This window comes from Thunnus albacares, chromosome 6 (genome assembly GCF_914725855.1).
Source record: "Thunnus albacares chromosome 6, fThuAlb1.1, whole genome shotgun sequence".
In the NCBI taxonomy this organism is placed as follows: domain Eukaryota; kingdom Metazoa; phylum Chordata; class Actinopteri; order Scombriformes; family Scombridae; genus Thunnus; species Thunnus albacares.
The window spans coordinates 28,132,313-28,152,987 of NC_058111.1; the positions used below are offsets into that span (position 1 = coordinate 28,132,313).

The following is a 20,675-nucleotide window of genomic DNA, read 5'->3' on the forward strand; positions in this document are numbered from 1 at the left end:
TCTTATTCTTTTCAACTTTCCCTTTAAATAGTCCCTCCTTTCCTGCTCTCTTGTTCATATTATCTTTCTTTACTCCTGTCTGGTAGTGTTCTTGGTGAGTTGCCTGTTTGGAAACATCTAAGACCATAATCAGAGCCAACTTAACTTTCAGGTAAAAGTCAATTTGTAGTCTTTGGTTTTTCTGTATTGTTTGGATCAATTTAAAACCTGCAAACTCTTGGACCTCAATGTTACAACTGGAGAACTGCTGATTTTCCTTTTGACTCTGAGCCAGTTGATGGACATTTTAATGTTATAACTTTATTGTCATATATGTGTTAATTAATTCTATTTGACCCCCACAGGACAGCCTGCCTGACACAACACACCTCCATCTAGGCACAACTATACTGTTGTGCTCTTCATCCTCTTCATCCAACCTTCAGAGCATCAGTCCTTCTCACCATGTCCACCCAGCTCACCCAGTCCTCCCAAGAAAAGGCCTACATCTCCCTGATGAGAGGCTTGACAGAGTTGGACTTCAATGGTCCCTCTGTTCCCTGTGACCTGGTTCTGATCGGAGACCATGCCTTTCCTTTAGTAATGAACAGCCAAGGCCAGGTCCTGATGGCTGCCTCTATGTACGGCCATGGAAGGATTGTTGTCTTGGGTCACGAGAGCTACCTGACCACCTTTCCTGCTCTGGTAGAGAACGCTCTGACCTGGCTGCGAGGAGATGGATCTGAAAACCTGGCCGTGGGGGTCCACAAGAATGTCAAGGGAGTCGCTGATAATCTCAGCAGATCCAGCTTCCAAGCCAAAATTGTGGAGGCCTTTAGTAACAATCTAAAGGTTGGCGTGTATGTGACAGATGCCTACAGTGTGGGTGCAGATGCAAAGGACCTGGTGGCGTTTCTGAAAGCCGGAGGAGGAGTGCTGATAGCTGGGCAGGCATGGCACTGGGCTACAGAGAACCCTAAGGAGAACATCTCTCAATTCTCTCAATTTCCAGGAAATAAGGTGTCTGGGGTGGCAGGGATCTACTTTTCAACACATTATGGGGAGGTAGATATCCTGCCTGTCTACCCTCAGATCCCATCTTCCTGGATGGCTTTAGCGTAAGTATATACTTCTTTTTCATTTCAAATACGTGACTTTTCTTTTAATCTGAAAACTGCTCAGTGTGTTGCCATCCTCCTGACTAAAACTATTATTAATACCTACATTTTCTGCGCTATTGCTGAAGCAATTTATTTGAAATATTCAAATAACTTAATTAACATATGTAATATTCAAAATATTTGATTAGCATTGTGGTAGGTGTAATACGTTTTTGTTGCCTAAGTCAACCACATCTTAATCATACTGGGGTTTCCCTGCATGGATTTTGTATGAGTAATTAATTAAAACAACAACACATTCGAATGTAATTGAAGGGTTTTGCAGAAATGTCCCACGTAGGTTCTGTCTGGGTTATAATATGCTAACCCATGATCCACAGTAGTGGCATAATACACCACGTTTTATTCATTATACAGCTAACTTTAGTACACTTAGTAACCATGAACAATTTTTAAGATTTTCCTTAAAAAGGTTGCAATCAAAGATACTGCAAAAAAATCAAAACAAAAACAAAACCAGCCTACTGAAAAGTTAATTTAAGAATACTGATAGACAAGAAGATGGACGTTCCTAACGTTTTAATTTTCTTTTCCTTCTCTTCCATCTCCCTGTTTGTGTCTCTCTTTCTCTCCCTCAATTCGCCCTTTGCTAATACAGTACTGGTAAGGATTTTGAGGATGACCTAGAGTTCTTACTCAAGGGGATTTCCGAGTTTGACTTCCAGGGTGAATCTATAGCTTCTGAGGTTCTGGTCCACGGCCCACTAGCCTTCCCCATTGGTACCACCAAGGATACACAGGCATTCCTGGCAGGAGCCTACTATGGGCACGGACGGGTCATTGTGGTGGCACATGAATGTCTTCTGTCAAAAAAGGTGAGGTCTGACTTAATGATTAATCTTAGAATTCCTTTAAATAACAGAAATTGGTTTTCACATAATGAAAATTGAGCACAATGAAAATTTGCTCATGTAGTTTTGTGTAGCATCAATATGGTATGGTCATGTCATACCTCATATAGTACAAATATAACTTTGTGCATTTCTTTTGATATTAGCTCAAGGCCACCAACAATTGGTAGGCATCTGCAGTGTTACAGTGTTGATGTGCCAAATATTTCTGTGTGATTAACTACTATCTCTTTGGGGATGACTCCTTTCATTACAGACACTGGCTTCATTTTGGAACAATGCCATTACTTGGTTGGACCAAGGCCGGAAGGGGGTTGTTGGCGTCGAGCCCAAACTCAGCCTTCACAGCAAGCACAAGTGTGAGAAGACAAACTTCAGGAAAGACCTAAGTGTATTTGTGTGTGACGTATACAGTGACAAACATGTGAAGGAAATCCATGACTTTGTGGCAGAGGGAGGAGGCCTCCTGATTGGTGGACATGCCTGGCACTGGGCTTTGACACACAAAGGACAAAACCCAATGACAGAATTCTTAGGTATGATAACACACAACAAGATCTGATCATGTTGTGATGTTGTACTGAACTCTGACACATACCCGTGCTACAGACATAGCTAAATGAGTAACACATTTGCAGTCTCAAACTACAAAAAGGACAGGCTCAAGTGAATGTGAATGCAAAGGCGGGAGGTAGAGTATGTATAGGCTGGTGGATCTGCAGCAGAAACGCAACGTAATTGTCACATCAATTGCTGGTGGTGAGGAAGTCAATCACACAGGGGAGAACACTGAGTCTTGTCTTATTTTTGGTGCAGAAAATAGAACTCAGTTATTTATATTAGTATTTAAATCATAGATAAATTATTTTTGGAATTGGTTTTGAGGACTTTACATCCATATTATTATTATATTATTTTTATATTGCAGCTATTTTTGACCCCAGCTGCTTGTTAATTGAAAGCACATTATGCTGCTGCCAGTGTTGGTGTTTTCTCTATTAGGATCTGTTCAGGTGGACTGCATTTTGGATCCAGTCTAATTGTTGTCAGGTTCATTCAGATCAGGTCGGACTGTGCTAATTTTGGGTTTGGTTGGGTCTTCTACAAGTACTCTGGGATACCCTAAACATAACCCTAAGTGATAATTCTTTATTAACAGGCTACTGTTTTATATGTATATAAGAGACCTGCATAAACTTAAGTCCAGAAAAATGTTGAATATCAGCACCATACACCGAGTTATGAAGAGAAGAAGTACTTTATTGATCCCCATGAGGAAATTGATCCTCTGCATCCTATACACACCAAGTTTAATGTTACTTGATAACTTTACCTGCAGTTTTAGTATAATTTAGCTAAAGTAGCTGATATTGGCCCAAGTCTGCACTGCTCAGTGTTTCTAAGGTAACAGGCGTGTTTCCAGAGGTTGAACACCCCACACTCCCTATTTGGAAGGTCCTGGGTCCAATTGGAAAAGATGGCGCAGACAGTAAACTGCAACTCTGGGTTTCAGACCCTTCAAACCGGGTCCATTGACTGTATAAAGATGGACGAGTCTCCCCTTCCTACCGCTATGCAAAAGTGAAGCCAAAATATCTCCTTTTTGGGAGCTGCCATTTTGCTTGTGTGACGTCATAGTGAGCCAGAGTCTGTGCAGTAGAGTTGGCCAGCGGGATGACAACCTGTGGAACACGCCCCCTGAGCCATCCTGCCATGTGACGGAGGTTTGACAACGGCTGTCACAGCTGTCAATCATGACCTTACACCCCCTTTTTATATTGTCATATAACTAATTAAAACAAACTTATCAGAACAATGAGCACATGAACATACATCAGTGTGATCAGACTACTACGTAATATGACGGAAACCATCTTTGGGAAAAATATGTTTGACATGTGCTTTGATTTTTTAGTTTGACTCATGATCATGGAGGGGGCGAGATTTATTATCTATACTGCAGCCAGCCACCAGGGGGCAACTGAGATGTTTTGGCTTCACTTTTGGGGAGCTGGCATTGCATCCATCTTTATATACAGTCAATAACTGTCTCCAGTGCAAACCAGTGGGTGATGTCACACCTTGCTACGTCCATCTTTTTATGCAGACTATAATTAGACCTAATCAGTCAAACCCCTAACCATAAAAGATGAATGTTACAGCACAGTTGATGAAGTCAGATTTGTTTATCTGTGTTTCAGGAAACAAGATCCTGAACACAATGGGCCTGAGCCTGTTAGAGACAACAATTGGAGGAGGTTTGTACAAGGCCCCTGTGCCTAGTCAGGCCATGAAAGACACCTACCACTTTCGTCATCTTCTACGCCGCTTCGCTGGTCATGTCATCCAGGGCAAAGAACTCACCATGCATGAAGAGGAATACCTTAAAAAACTGGGCAGCGACTGTTCCAGCTTCTTGAAAATGAAAGCTCATGACAGCTACTCCTACACACTGGTGCTGTCCATCCTCACTGACGTGTTGAAGTTGGGCATGCCACAGGTGGGCAGTGAACGACTTTATTGTCTATGATTGTCATTAATATTTGTATAAAGAAGGCGTCTCTTTTTGTTTACTTTCTGAGTTATAGTAAGTTTCAATGATTTAGTTCCTTGTATGGTAAATCTGCTAATTAGACTTTTATGGCTTTCAGGCTTACAAAATATTGGTACGGTATTTACCTCACAATAACCTTGACGTCTTTACAAAAAAACATACAATACTTATCAAATTCTAATAATAATAATTAGTATTTAGCCATTTTCGTTTTGTACTACAAATGTATTTCATCTTCATCACTAAGCTAGGCCTCCTGTGACCACTGGAAAACTGTTGGCTCTCAACCAATCAGCCTGTGTGAGAGAAATCTGATTTATAATTATTAATATTCACTTTCTTCCAAGGTGAGTGAGACGAACCCTGCAAAGAGTCCCAAAGAACGCCTGCTCCTCACTATGGGGCCAGAGGTGTATAAGGTTTGCCCAGATCCTGATGCCTTACTGCCTTACTTCATCAAGCATAACCCCGTGATGAAAGTTATCAATAACCAGAAGATCAAGATTAACGCTAACACATCAGGTCAGTCTTTGTTGTTGTAAACAAATATGTAAAATAATTATGTGAGAAATCTGCCATCCAGTAATTTTTCTCTGTACATTTTAATATGTTGTAGTACTGTGTGTGATATTACACTGCATTAATGAAAAAGGTGAAATCTTTCTTGTGCCTGTTTTACATGCATCCATATATAACATTTGCTGCTCTTTGTGTGTGTCAGGAGGGGAGGAGTGGCTTAGTACAGGTTTGTACCTCTCTCCTGGTATGAAGACCGACATGATCATGCCACCAGAGATACTCAACAAGGGATGGATGGTACAGTACACAAAATCAAATAATTACAGAGTTTACAGTGTTTCTTTCAACTTTCTGTCAATTCAAACTGCCAAAATCACAAATTTGTCTCAAAGGGCTTTATGCACACCCTCTGTCCTTAGATTATCAATTAAAATATAGAAAAACTTTACAAAAGAAGCAACTGCGCTTATTGTTCTTCAGTTCATAATTCATGTCACTCTGTATTGGAGTAAAGTATTTAAAATCAAACATCAATGATATATACCTAGTATATCGGACATATCATGAAATTAAAATATTGTAATCAGTATTGTGATCGGTCCTGTCACATTACACAGAGTCATTTAATTCATTGTACATTTCTGAATACAAGTTAACAAGATCTTATGCACCCTTAATAGAGAGCCAAGCCGTGGGCTAGCCTCTGTTACATTAGTTACTCAATGCAATCTCTCACTAAGCATTTCTTTCTAAAAATCTAATTCCTGGGTTTACTTTCTATATTCTAGACTAAATTGGTGTAATTCTTTAGATTATGTCCCACAACGTACAGCCTAATTATTCACTATTTACAGTGTAATTTTTTTGTGTGCACCAGTAGGCTACAGTATGTACCGAAACATACAGAACATATAAGTAAAAGAGAACAGGATGGATGTAGTATTGAAAACCAGAACATCCTGTCACAGTGTAACTGGGAAGCCTACAGCTATGTTGTTCAGTAATGGTCATACAGTACACTGTAATTTTAGAATGGGTACCTGGTAGTCACAAATATTTACAGTATAAATTATCTTTAAATATTCTTACCAAACGTCAGATTGTTGCTCAGTAGGTCATACTATAGCCCCATGTGTAATACTATATATATAGTACTATAGCCCCATATGTAATACTATATATATAGTACTATAGCCCCATGTGTAATACTATATATTTAGTACTATAGCCCCATAATGTAATTTACATGATTGTTACCCCTTATTCCCTAACTTCACATCTTGTTCCATTGTACCTACATGTACAGTATGTATCCATACTGTAGTGATACACCATTAGTATAAGATGTTGTTAGTACAAATGTTATTACAAATGTCAGTCTTATATTCAGTGAGGTTTTCCTACTTCTGAAACTCAACCTGGAAGTTATGGCTTCACTTCAGCGCTCTATAAAGGAAATGTCTGTTGTACTTTGTCAGAAAAACACAATTTAAATGTTTGAAAAACATCAAAGGTTTATATACATTTTACAGTGACAACCTTCAAAATGAAGGCTTGTATTTCTCCACAAGGTCAACTCTGTATACAGGACTGAAATCTTCTCTCTCAGGTTTATTAATGACTGAATTAAAGTGAGTATATTCCAAAAAATATGAAAAGGTGGCACATCTCAAATTTCCAAGTCAAGAAGGACAAAATACCGACATTTCATTGTTTGTTTGGCTCACATCTTCGGAGCGTTTGGAGTATACAGGTTCAATTTGGTAATATACAAGGGCAGAGTTAATACACAGCTGGGAGTTGGACCCAATTATTTAGGAACCAATCACTTCTCTTATCCGATACAGGGACCAATCACATGTATACAGCTAAATCTGGTTTAAATCCCATTAATGAATGAATTACTAATTAAAGTATTTGTTTGGAAATGGGGAAAAATATCTATAAATATAGTTGTCTTTTATAATAATCTTCTTATCTCACATTTTTATTCCTCCATTCATCCATGCCTTGCATTTATTGATTTATATATGCATCTATTGAAAAACCAAACTGTACAGTAAACCTCTCATACAGGTTTTCAAAGCAGTAACACATATTCCATCTCTTCTTCAGATCCAGATAGGCTGTCAAACAGACTATCTCAATGCTGCAGAGTTGAAGAGAGCACCACGTGTTCATGAGCAATTTCCTGTTACCACAGAGAAGATGCAGGTGTGGAACCTGTGGGGGGGACTCATCTACCTGGTGGCTCCACCCAACACACAGGTGGAGGGGGTAGAGGTCACAGTGCAGACAGCTGTACGTGCACCATATTATAAATCTGGTGAGTTTGTGTGATACTCTCTGTATCTTTCTGTATTTAAATTAGTTTGATTTAGATTAAAATAGACTTTACTAAGAATGTGAACCATCTAAGCACTAGGGCTGTAAACTACAACATTATTTGGATATATGTAGATAATCTGCTTTGAACAGATATGAAAAACATAAAAAAATTTGCAATATTATTCAGTGCGAACAAAAACAAGCTGAGACACTGATGTGTATTTAGGTTTAACTCCCATTTTCAGACAACAAGGTTCATCCTCAATAACTTTTCATTAGGTCTCAAAAGATTTGTTGTGCAGTGCAGATTAAAGATTCACTGATGTTCCAAAGATGTTATTCAGCCAAAAATTATTTCCATCTGGGCCTCCTCACATGATATACACAACCTCCAGCTTTTAAAGAAAATTATTCAATATGGGCTAAAACACTTCTGACTTGTATTTTTCCATTATTTATTTCTACCCACAATTATACTAGACCTCCTTTTTGAAGATGAGGTTCAAAATTAAAATCCTATTTTATTATTTAATCAATTTTTGTACATCATGTTATTTTGTTGGCAGCTAATATTACAGATATATGAATGATTATAAGTTGCTGTAGAAAACAATTCAATACAGAAAATTAAACAGACTAGACAGACTGTCTCTGGTATAATCCACACCCAGTTACACTATAGAGATGAACACAGATGATGTATTACTCTTTCTACTTTTTTACTGCGTTTACTACTTTTACTAGACTAGTTTTATTTTTACAGCTACAGATAGTAGCTTTGCGTTACACCTCTAGTAAGCACAACATAAACTAAAGTAATTAAGGTTTTAAAACCACAGGGGCTCCGCCACAAGACAGGGCCAACACTCCAAAACAGACTTGGACAGTGGATGCACATGTGGTTCTCTTGAGTATCTAAATTGTGTGTCTGCTGGACATGGATGCATTTGCACATTGTCAGCTGTTGCTGCTGCCTGCTATGGCTGCTGCTGTTCATATAGCCACCTCCACCCCAGCATACACCTGTAAGCTCTGAGTTTACCTTCTCCTGGGTGGGAAGTTAGTATTGTTTCTCCCCACTCCCTGCTATGCTGAGCTCAATGTTTTAAAGTTCATAAACTTTATTGTACAATAATGGAAATTTGTCTTTTGCTGGTGTATAGCTCACATTTCCTTGTGGGAAGTGATGAGGTCAGAACCTAGACGTCAAATATTAATGCTCTACATTTACATCTACTCCACGTGAGTTGGCTGACTGATCTTAATTAGTAAAACCCAACTGCCATGCAGTTAATATGGGACTGTTGGGGCCCTGGGGGTCTGGAGCCATCCAGCCTTGTATGAACATAGTACCTTTTATTCACAAAACACATTTTCAATGGGGTTTTGATGAGTAATTACAATAATTCAAAGCTCTGTTTTGATTTCAATGTAATGTCCACCTCTTTGTCCTCTTCAGGTGTAACAACAGCAGCTGATTGGTCCTTGCTACGCACAGCTCAATCACCTTGGGCAGAATTGGAGTTTGACAACATTGTCCTCACTGTACCATCACATGTTGTTCGAGATCTGGATTGCCCTGATGAGGTGGCAGGGCTCTGGGACAGCATCATGAAGGGCATCGCTGAACTGGCTGTCATACCTCACAAATTTGCCCGCAAAGAACGCATTGTAGCAGATGTGCAGATTTCTGCTGGTAAATGTGTTTTGTGGTCACATTCTCACACATTCAAGCGAATGTTTTCTCTGCTGCTGTCTTGTAAAAGTAGATTATTGTTTATTTTAAGTTTTAAAACTGTGAAATATAAAAATATAAATCTAAAAAAAAAGGTTTGATTGATTTTCAGTCTCCCAGATCTCATGTGCTTGCTGTGTAATTCTGAGCTCTACAGTGGGTGTTACAGTATATAGTGTTATAGTAGCTTTGGGTGTGCAGGGGCAGAAGGCATAAAAAGCATTCCTATATGTGAAAACATAGGTTAATGTAAGATGTGTTTGCAATGGTGAGCTCAGCACAGTGACTCAGCTCACTAACGGCATCTCTGCAGTAGTCTCTGTACCACTGCAGAGACCATGTTTGGGAGAAGTCTCTCTTAAAGTGGATTTACATAGTCATGGAAACCTAAAGATACATCCCTATAACACTATTTGTATTACCAATTTCTCTCCATCCAGGTTGGATGCATTCAGGCTATCCTATCATGATGCACTCATCTATAGCAGCTGAGCTTGTCAGACCAGATGATGCCAGGATAAAAGGCCTATGGGGAGAAATCCACGAACTGGGACACAACCAGCAGAGAAGTTGCTGGGAGTTCAAACCACACACCACACAGGCCACATGTAACCTGTGGTCAGTGTATGTGCATGAAGAGGTGCTGGGGCTCAACAGGTCAAAGGTGGAGTGAATCTTATTTATTCTAATTAAAATATGTAATTATGCATCACAACACATTTTCATATCAGTAAGCAACATAGTATTTACCTTTCACCTATGATCACATTGTTTCTCTGTCTTTTTATTTCCGCTTGGTTAACATGATGTACTATGATGATTGTTATGTCTTCAATACAGGCTCATCCAGCTATGACCTTAACTAGTCGGAAGAATGGTATAGAGGAGTATGTTAAGGGGGGCAAGAAACTCAGCGATTGGACAGTGTGGGTAGCCCTGGAAACATACTTGCAGGTAAAGACAACATCTGTATATTACAATCTGTAGAGAAATTATGCTTGTGTCACACTGGAGTCTGCATTTAAACAAAACAGGAACACTACACAGGAAAAAGACTGAAAACCCTGACTGTAGATGGAACAGAAAACAAAACTGTTGGCTGAAAAATGGAGAAACAATTTTGCAGTTTTGGGATTAGGTCAAAAGATGTAAAGACTGGTTTGATAAGTTCACTATTTGGAACAGTTTATCCTTTGTACAGTGTACAATATTCATTAATATTTGCTGCATTTCATCAAGCTCTGGGTGTAGTCTGGCTTCTTTGTTGTATTGAGTTGTTTTTTTTCAGCAAAGTGTGCGTGAGTTAATCAACACCACATTCAGTTCCAGTTATTGGTAATGGGGAACTAAAGATTTGAACGGACTACATCTGTCTCCTTTATCTGTGCTGCACCAAACAGTATTTCGGAGTTTCCAGGCTTCCTGGAGCCTCTATTGGTCCTGGATAGGGCACACCAGGGGATTGCATAGTTCAATCCAATCATATCTGATGTGAGGAAGTCATAAACTTGGAAATCATTCCTATCTCTGCTGTCCATAATGACGTGAACATGGCATGAGGCTGACAGGAATTCAGTCATTGCTTTTCGAGGTCTTATACATTAGAAAAGTAGAGATTTTGACCTAGTTGTTAAAAATGTATGAACTTACCAAAGTCATTATGATACATACTCTAGGGACCATGAATGTTTTTACCAAATTTCCTTACTATCCATCCAATTGTTAATATGTTTTACTCTGGACCAACTGACATCACAACCTACACAACTCTGTTGTAGCATGGCTAAAATTCTCTAGACTTTTCTAGTTATTGCAATTAATTTGTTATCCCTCCACCAACGCACTACCTTTTCTGTCTATACACAACCCCCTCTACCTCTGTCTTTTTCCATGTAGCTCCAGGAAAAGTTTGGCTGGGATGCCTTCAAGAAGGTGTTTGCTGCCTACCACAAGATGAGCAACTTTCCCCAAGACAACAAAGGAAAGATGAACCTGTATGCTGAGACTTTCTCCCAGACTGTGGAGATGAACCTGTCTGGATTCTTTAAAGCCTGGGGCTGGCCCATAGAAACAGCCACTGAGGAGAAACTCTCCAACCTGCCTCCCTGGAGTGACCACCCCATGATCCAGTATGACTGAACTGTAGACTGCTGCTGATTCAAGTGCAGAGAGATGAGATATGATATGATATGTTGATAATCAGCTAGTGCGCATTGATAATTGGTTATGAACTATGGGCTGATTTATATTATTAATTTAGTGATTTCAAATCATGAAAAAGGTTGATAAAGTTAATGCTAATCAAGAAATTAATGATGAGCATAAGATCACGATCCTTCTGCTGCTGTAATTCATTTGTGCTAACATCTAATCACATAATTTCAGCTTCTCAACCTTTTGCTTGCTGCTATTTACATTATTTTTTCCCACAGCTCTGGTAAAAGCCAATCATACATAAAAAACATAATTCAATTGAAAAGGAAATCTAGGGTCCCCTTTCGGGGGTATATTAACTCTAATCCTCTTACAGATATGTGGATATTTTACAGATCAGTAGGCTGTGTCTTTCCCTGATAGATCATATGCTCTTAAGCTACATGTTATAAGTTACTTATATTTGCTACATGGATGTTGTTTTTTTCTACAACCCTGAAAGGGTAGTGCATAATTTGAAAGACAAGACACTTTATTTCATTCATTGATTCATTCATTTTTACATTATATCAAATGACAGCAATTTGGACTGTGTTTATAAAATACACAGATATGTTTTTCAGTTGTGTATGTTGATATTTTTCCTTTATTGTGAATGAAAAAAAAACATCAATAAACAGCTGCTTTATCCCTTTGGTACTTATTTTTATTCATCTGTTTGTGGTTGAGAGGAGTAATGGGATGCATTAGTCTCAAAGCTGTGAAAGGGTAACACCATTTGTTTTTTCCCTTCACCACACTTGAAAATAACTTTGAAAATAATTTTGACACTTTTTGCAGTTATACAAATCTTATGTAAAACCAAAGTGCAATGGCACCTAAAATTCTATGTTCTTCATCCCTCTGCTAATATTTTATGCCCTGCAGTTGTTGTAAAACAGTTCCCCTACTGGTTGATTGGAAAACTGCTGCAGGAATTCTCCCAGTTTATCCAAAGAGAGCTTTTCCACCCAGTTGTCCTCTGTGTTCCTCGCTTTGGCAGCGCCACTCTGAATGGGTCTTCCATTGTTGTCCACACAGCAGTAGGCGTTCCACAGGTAGTCGGGGATGTTAACGCGCTTCACATTGTTCTTGACAATCCAGTTGTCTGCAGAGGGAATAGCACCAACCAGAACAAAGGCCTTAGAGCACTTTCTCCGGAAAAGGTCAGTTAGCTGGGACTCATGGATCCTCCAGGCGTTCTGGTTCAGCTTGGGGTTCTGAGGAACCACATTGGTCAGGGTGAAGGTGGCATTGCGGCTAGGGACTGAAAAAGAGGAGTGGAGAGTTAAAGATAAAGGAGTCACAGTAAATGAGGCAAGAGGCATAAAGTTTGTGTGGATTCAAAAAATAAAGTTATGTGGTGTGAAAGTGGAACGATGGCTTGGTTGGATGCTCAGGAAGGTTGGAGATGTGGGAAACCAGCTGTCTCCAGTTAGAAAAAAACACCAAATTATTATCTTTGTAATATTTGAGTGATTATCTGAAGACACAACTACCCAGTAAGGTTGATAAGACAGTCCTAAACACTCACACAGAAGTACCTTCCCTTGCTTTTAAACAAATACACACTTAATATTCTAATCAATATTTGCAAAAATCTAGAGGTGAAAATTGAAAGGACACACAAGTTCTGTTTTATTTTGCCTCCAAAGCTGCCTTCAGGTTGCTATGACAACAGATGCCACAGACACCCACTGCCATCTTTGACAGAATTAACCCCTAAACCAGGAGTGCATTCCAATACCCATACTACCGCACTATTTAGTTTGCCAGAAAAAGATTTAGCATGTCCCAATACATAGTATGTCAAATGCGATATGCATGCCTTTCTGGCTTTTCTGATCCACAATCCTCTCCACAGCACAAGATATGTCACACCGACTGAGCCACCGTGAGAGCGCAGATCAATGACAGAGCAATGACACATGAAGTAGCATGTCCCAATTCTATGCATACTGCATGCAACAGTACAAACTTTGTAAGGGCAGCTGCAGTACATACTTAAAAGTAAAAAGTAAAAGTATGCTATTCAGAACGCATCTGTGCTTCTGTGTAATTAGTTAATGCAAAGTTTAACTGTGAAGATCAAGTTTAGTTATGACAGGCTTTTTAACTCATACCTTTCACTTTCCCTTCATTCTGCTGTTTTTTATATAGTTTTAAATGCTGCTAAATGCATATCTCAGAAATCTGAGCTAACACAATATTATTTATTGTGTTAGCTCAGATTATCTCCCAAAATCAAGTAAGTGAACTTCTACAGTGAGGGGTATCAGTTGCAGATTGAGCCATGCCGCCATTAGGAAAATCACTGAAAAAACCTTCACACTGGACTGGAGTCTGTAATATGTTGTAGGTGTATTTGTTTTCTTTATATCAGTTCATAAACCAAAAATTTAAAAGTGTGTGAACAGAAGATAATCCCTCACTGCAAGAGTGTTAATTTACAGCAATAATGAAACACTAGTAGGGGTCTCCCATACTGCACATCACTGCTGCTGAACTAAGCTCAGCTGACATCTTGGGCTGGTGGCTACTGCCACCTGCTGTCCCCCTCCACTACCTGCATGGTGTCCGTTGGGGTTGAGGTGACCACGGTCGAAGCCAGAGTATTTGTAATCCTCATTCAGAGCCTGTTTCTCTCCCAGGAAGACCCCAGGGTGGTCCTTCCCCAGCCAGTAGCCATCCTTCATCTCAGCTTGCCAGGACATGTTTACAAGCTATAAGACACATCAAAAACATTCACATTTAAACATGCAAATGGTGTCACTGACTTTTTACAACCTGAAGCCTATTAAAAGGACAGAAACAGCACAATGAATGCATCAGGACTCTCCACATACTTGTATATACTGTGCGTATTTATACATGTGAATGTATGACACACATTCTGATGATTATTTTCTCATATTGTATTTTGACCACATCAGTAGATGCACATTACCAACCTGAGGCTCTACAAACCATCTTTTCTCCCTGCCGCCTCCATTGCTGGGCTGGAATTGATAAGAAGAGTAAACAGCAATACGGTGGTTCGTGTCATACAGTGTGGCAAAGTGGTACCTGGTGGTGCAAAGATGAACTAGTGGTTGATTGATTCAAACGATTAATTAAAGCCAAAGTTAATGAAACAGATACATTAAGGAACCAAGCTACTGTGCATCTAATTGGCTACATAAAGTTCACATTATTAGTGCTGTATATTTACTGACGTATAGAGGTCTAAGTTCCACTTTGCAGCCTGTCACTACCTGTTGACGAAGCGCTGACAGAGACGGGCAGCACCAGGTGTAGAAGCCCCCCACTCTGGCACTTTGTCTTTATAGAAGTACTTCATACATTCTGGTACATCCTGGGGCAAAATAACATAGTAACAAAGGCTCCAAAGTGAACCATTTGTGCAATATATACTGATTTAATGTTCATTTAAAGTTTTTAAAGAGACTGAAGGACACAAACCTCAAAACGTTCCACAACATCTGCATAAACAGAAAAGAGGAGCGAGAGAAGAGCGCACACAGTTACAAAGGTTTGCATTCTGGCAAAAACCTTTGGCATCAGGGATTCTTAACTGTCCTATAAAGAAGAATAGAATAAAACAGAAAATATTTTTAATTTAATTTTATCCCACAAGACAATGCACAGCAGGAATACAACCAAAATAAATAGGTGCTGTAACAGCTCAGACCTGCATACAGAGGAAAATCACTTTGTTTATCTGTGCTTGTGTGTGTGTGTGTGTGTGTGTGTGTGTGTGTGTGTATTTCTACTCACCAGCTGCTGCACTTGTCCGTAGCCACAGCCCGCCCTGAGAAGAAACTGACTTTTATATATGACTTCTCCTCACCTTTCACCTTGTTTGTCCTCTCCATTTATCTGAACTGCTGTTCACATGTGATATGTGTGTGGGAGGAACAAGAATTTGGCTTCCAGGTAAGGTGTGAATGTAGATGATTTAAGTGGTGTAAAAATGTTACAGTCATACCAAAAAGTGATAAAACTACAAAAGTATGTGTCCTGATCACATTTGTAGAGGATCTGATACACCATCCTGTATATGAAGATATCGTTTTTGTTTGTTATCACTATGACAATATTTCATGTCATCCATCCATCGTGTTTGAGAGCCTGTTATGCAATTCATTTCTTGCTTAATACAGTATGAATTTCCATTTTTAGCTGCTGTCTAATTCCTTGGAAACTAGTTTATTTTCCGCAGTTACTGTACGTCATACAGTGAGTTACATTTCTGTGATGATGCTGAGCTGAGATATTTAAGCTAGTCACTGCACTGACTCTACTAAAGAGATCAAATACAATAAAAATACACTGATGTTCATTCCTGTAACCCAGATCACCTCCTGGAATATTTACAACATGTTGACCGTTTACTTACAGTCTCCCTCAGTAAGCTCTTGGTTATGTAACGTCATGATATCTCTGGACATGTGTTAATTTTCTCACGACCACAGTGCAGGTTGTGTGCAAACCTCACACATGGACTCCTCTCAGTTCTCTTACTTGCTCTCTCTAACACATAACTAAATGTGAAAACTTCTCCTGTATCTTTAGCTCCATGTGTCCAGAGGTCAGAGGTCAGGTTCAGCCACAGAGCAGCTAGTGAGAACATCTGTGTCTTGCTCTTATGGGAGACTTTCCAAAATACACCAATACGCCATCCTAGTGGATACAGAAATTTACAAGAGAAACACAAATGACCATACAGCAGATACAACACATATAATATTACAGCCAACTTTTCAAAATATTCTTTATCTTTAAACAGAATCTTTCATCTTAATCCATCAGTGGGTAAAAAGATTGAATCTTGATTTCCAATAAAAAGCAGAAAGTTCTGTTCTTTTCAACCTCATTTTAAAAAACACAGTATTCTCAAGTCTCTTCCATCTCATAATATTTATGGATAAGCTAAACTAATTTCCAAGTCAATCTGTGGTTGACCTCAACACAGTTACCCTTTAACTAAATTTCCAATTGCCCTCTAAAAAGATTCCTGTTCTTTGAGAACAAATGTACTCCTGTGGAATAAAATGCTTTAAGTAGTTCCTCATTAACTATCTTAGGCTTAAAGTGCCCAACACCCTCTGAAGAAGCAACTTCTTATCTCCCACTCTCTTTCACAGAGATATCTTCTCAATTTCTATATATCTAAGGGAAGAGACAGGATGATACATTTTTCAATTAAATTAGTCATCCAGGATAGATCTCATTATTACACCATATAAGTAGTTTTATGTTCTGCTATTCTGTGTTTGAGTCCTCTTGATGTTTTCACTACATATTCTTTTTCACATTACAGGTAAATGACATCTTTTGTGTTACATGAAAACATCTTTCTCACTTATTTTACCTGTATGTGGATGGCTGAACCTATTGTTGTCTGGAATTGAGGTAATTACCGTTTGTGAAGATTTTAGTTATGATAGGACATATTCAGAGTGTTTTGGACATTGAGTTTTTATTATTCTTTCTGTGAAATCTGCCAATCTTTTTGAAGAATATTTTCAATCCTTTCAGAAAACTTCTGTGTTGAAACAAGTCAGATGGGGACTTTCACTTTTACCCCACAGTTAAGATATCAACTTACCATGCTACCTTGTTTTACAAATATCACTAATATTGCCAATATCAGAAATGATTACAGCTGTTGCCATGCAACAAAATAAAATCTCTGGTTCTGATCTCTGGTACCTTACTGCCCGTCAGAGCTAGTTGATGGATGCTGCCTTGTGGCTTCCCCTAAGTCATCAGGGTGGAATTCTGACAATTGGTTTCCCTACAGGTATCAACAAAGTTTAACTTCATTTATAAAGTTATTGCTAGTCAATCCTCAAAATCCTCTCAGGTAAAAGTGCCCACTGAAGACCAAATATTATTGGATTGGAATAAAGCCAAAGAGGCCTGTGGATGCCAGAGAAAACACACAGAGAACATTAGGGATTAGATAAAGAGAGCAAGGCTTTATTTAATCAGCCTTGTATTTTCCCATTACTCTGCTCTGCATTCATTTTTCACATTAACCACTCAGTGTAAATCGGACTGCAAGACCGTAAGCGACAGTACACGACGTTGTAACTGTGTTTGCTCAGTGTAATTGTTTTATTATGACGAGGAAGGAATTAATGTCATAATTACATTAATGATGCATACTATTTGGCTTTCTAATTTCAGATGTAAACAGTGTAAACATCCAGAGAATGAAGAAAAGGCAGTCAAACTACGCACTCAGATAACAATGTATAAATGAGACACGATCCAAATAATTTTGACTGATAAACTCCCTTTAGTTGTTGCTGAAAGTGTGAAAATGCAAAAAGGAGAGATGATGTTTTTTAAAAATGTATGTTTAGCTTTATCCTGCAGTTCCAATATAAATTAATGTATTTATCATTTATTTTCTTTTTCTGGTCATTTACATCTAATTATGTATTAGTGATTTTGTCGTTTTTCTGCATGTGTATTTGATTTATTTGTTGATGTTGCACAAGTACAGAGGGTTTCACCTGCTTTATTTATACTGGGGGAAAAAGACAGATGTTATTACTAAAATCTGCCTCTAGGTTGCAGTGTTGACTTGTGATTTCAAGTTTACCTTTGAAGTCTATTCTCCTTTTGAACACTATTGCATTGCAGATTATTCGAGTGTTCATTCACCTGGAAAACACTCATTCTGCAAACTCACGATCCAATCACGGATAGGCTGTGTTATCAACAGTCAAAAACAAGTAAATTACAGTTTTGTCTCAATAAATGGCTTCAAAGCCATTAAACACCTTCAAAGTGTGGATTCTGGCAGATAATCATTAAAGATGACACTCTGAATGACAAGAAAACATATTGAACCACAGCTATGATGGATTTTTAGTAACATCTTTCATGTTTTTGATTTGGCCTAGAAGTTAATTTGAGTGGACTGCATCTTTAATTCGCTTGAATAGCATTTTGTCACTTGAAAAGATCACAGGGAGTTTGGTTCCCCAGACACAGATTTAGCCTAATCCTTGACTCAAAAGCATCCTCAGTCGCTGTCTGTCAATGAGAGGAAGCTCAGTGCACTTCAACAGGAAACTGTGTGAGAGATTATAGACAAAGAAACAAAAATCACTCTGTAAAGGTTGTTTAATGAGACCACCTTCATGTGTCCAGGAAACTAACTACTTTGATTTACATTGATCCTGGTCACATGATTCATTGTTAATTGTATTTGGGCTGTCAAGTTGACTTGATTGCTTCTAAACATGATTTTGTACTGACTTCTGTTTGGGGTCTTAGAGACTGCAGCTGTAAAAAATGATTAGCTATATATCTGTGATCGGTGTTCACAGGACTTTTTACACACTTTTTTTCCTCCCAAATTTCTGTTATTGGAGTTTTAGAAGTTCAGTTTGTTCATGTTCATTGTTCTCTGGAGTCTAACTGAGCCCAAACACACTGTAAGTAGCATCACTCTGTAGGATAACAAACTTTACATTTCTTTGTGAATGACTTTTTGGCAAATTAATATATATTTGTTCATGCATGGTCTATAAACATATGAAATATTTCCTTATTTTGGTTTTAAAAATCATGCTTTATGGTAATTTCTGTATTTTGTCACCTTCCTTACATGTGTAAGGGATGGTTTCAATACCTTTCTAATCAGGTAAGAAGAAAAGAAAAAAATATCCCAGGGAAAAAATTGATTTTGCCAATATTACTATTATTAATATTTACACTTACCGTTGTGGGGTCTCTGGAACCCCAAACAATGATGAAGTAAAGCCAATGTCAAAACAACACACTGGTTAATAAGCAACCAGTTCAAATCTGTTTTTCGTGGGTTCTTTTTTTTTTTTTTTTTTTTACAATGAAAATGAAGTAAATCACATTCCTGCAATTGGGTTTAACACTGGCTCGTAATTTACACATCAAGATTTTCATACAGCAAAATGTATCCAGTGGCATTTGGCAAAACATGCACAGTTGTAGGAATCCATATGTCTTATTGCAGTGCGTCATCTTGGCCTTCATAATACAGAGTTTCAGTGGGAGCAGATCATAGTGTCAGAGGAGAAACACTGAAGTAGTTCTTGTACAGTCTGACTGCAGTGCTGCTGAGGAGGCAAAAAGGTGAGACTGCATCTTTCCACACACTTACCTCTCTGTCTACTCCAAGGACAGATGGCCAGACACACATCTCAGCCCAGACAGAAGAAGGAAAGAGAGGAATTCAATCACACACACCACAGAGCCCCCTTACACCCCCCCCCCCCCACCCCCCCCCCCCACCCCCCCACCCCCCCACAACCCATTTCCCAATATCTTCTCCCCCTCACCCCTCCCCTGCTCCCCCTTTATCATTTTCCCTCATTCTTTTTTCATCTTTTTAAGTCGCTTCATTTCAGATGCATTCATACATTTCCAATATCTTTATGTATGAGTCTGTCTCACTCCCTCCTCCCCTTTCCTCCTCACCTCCCCTTGTCTCTCTTTCTTTCTTTCCCTCTCTCTCTCTCTCTCTCTTTCCTTCTTCTCCCATCCTCACCTCTTGCTATACCTCCCACCTTCTTTCTTCCTTCCTCCTTCCCTATCTTCCTCCCTCCCTCTCTCTCTCTCTCTTTCCCTCCATCCCATTACAGTAATCCATCACTCTTCCATCAGCCACCATGCAAACAGGCCTCCTGGTTACCATAGCAACCACCTCCGGCCCGGCAGTGCGCAGCCCCTCTCTGATTGGCTGGCAGGGCCTAGGCAGTCTCAGTCTGTCTGGGAGATGTGGTAATTGGCTGGGAAGTCATACAACACACACACACACACACATACACACACACACAACATACACATAGTACAGTATTTACACACTGACATACAGTACACACACCCTTGCACATGCACACAAATACACACACACACACACACACACACACACACACACAACATACACATTGTACAGTATTTACACACTGACATACAGTACACACACCCTTGCACGCACACACAAATACACACACACACATGTGCTTACTCTGGGCCTAAATAAATATACATACACATATTCTATTGGGTATTGAGTGAAACACACACACATAAACACACACACACACACACACACACACACACACTGCATAAACATCCTCAGAGATATGAAAGGGAGACTGGGGTCAGAGTAATGAAGCTCATGAGAAGATGGGGGCTCTAGGCTGTCTATGTGTGTGTGTGTGTGTGTGCGTTTGTGTGTGGGTTTCTGTATGCACAGGATGGCGGGGGTTGAGGGGGGGAGGGGGTTTGGGGTGGGTGGCTGGCTGGCTGTGCAGGATTTTGGATAAGGTTGG

General features: G+C 39.2%; 2 protein-coding genes across 2 annotated transcripts; one reads left to right on the forward strand and one right to left on the reverse strand.

Annotated features, from left to right (window-relative positions):
* The first annotated feature begins 344 nt into the window (after positions 1–344).
* On the forward strand, positions 345–11,989 carry LOC122984009 (TRPM8 channel-associated factor homolog). Its single transcript, XM_044354244.1, has 11 exons — positions 345–1,097; positions 1,759–1,975; positions 2,268–2,547; positions 4,213–4,511; positions 4,913–5,087; positions 5,287–5,381; positions 7,200–7,410; positions 8,872–9,108; positions 9,588–9,811; positions 9,988–10,101; positions 11,044–11,989. The coding sequence occupies exons 1-11, from the start codon at positions 445–447 to the stop codon at positions 11,284–11,286; spliced, it is 2,748 nt and encodes a 915-aa protein (XP_044210179.1). The 5' UTR covers positions 345–444; the 3' UTR covers positions 11,287–11,989.
* A 100-nt stretch (positions 11,990–12,089) lies between these two features.
* On the reverse strand, positions 12,090–15,207 carry LOC122984008 (endonuclease domain-containing 1 protein-like). The gene is made up of 6 exons (XM_044354243.1): positions 15,118–15,207; positions 14,803–14,919; positions 14,595–14,695; positions 14,292–14,406; positions 13,907–14,063; positions 12,090–12,607 (listed from the first exon to the last, which is right to left on the reverse strand). The coding sequence occupies exons 2-6, from the start codon at positions 14,899–14,901 to the stop codon at positions 12,216–12,218; spliced, it is 864 nt and encodes a 287-aa protein (XP_044210178.1). The 5' UTR covers positions 14,902–14,919; positions 15,118–15,207; the 3' UTR covers positions 12,090–12,215.
* Positions 15,208–20,675: the final 5,468 nt, after the last annotated feature.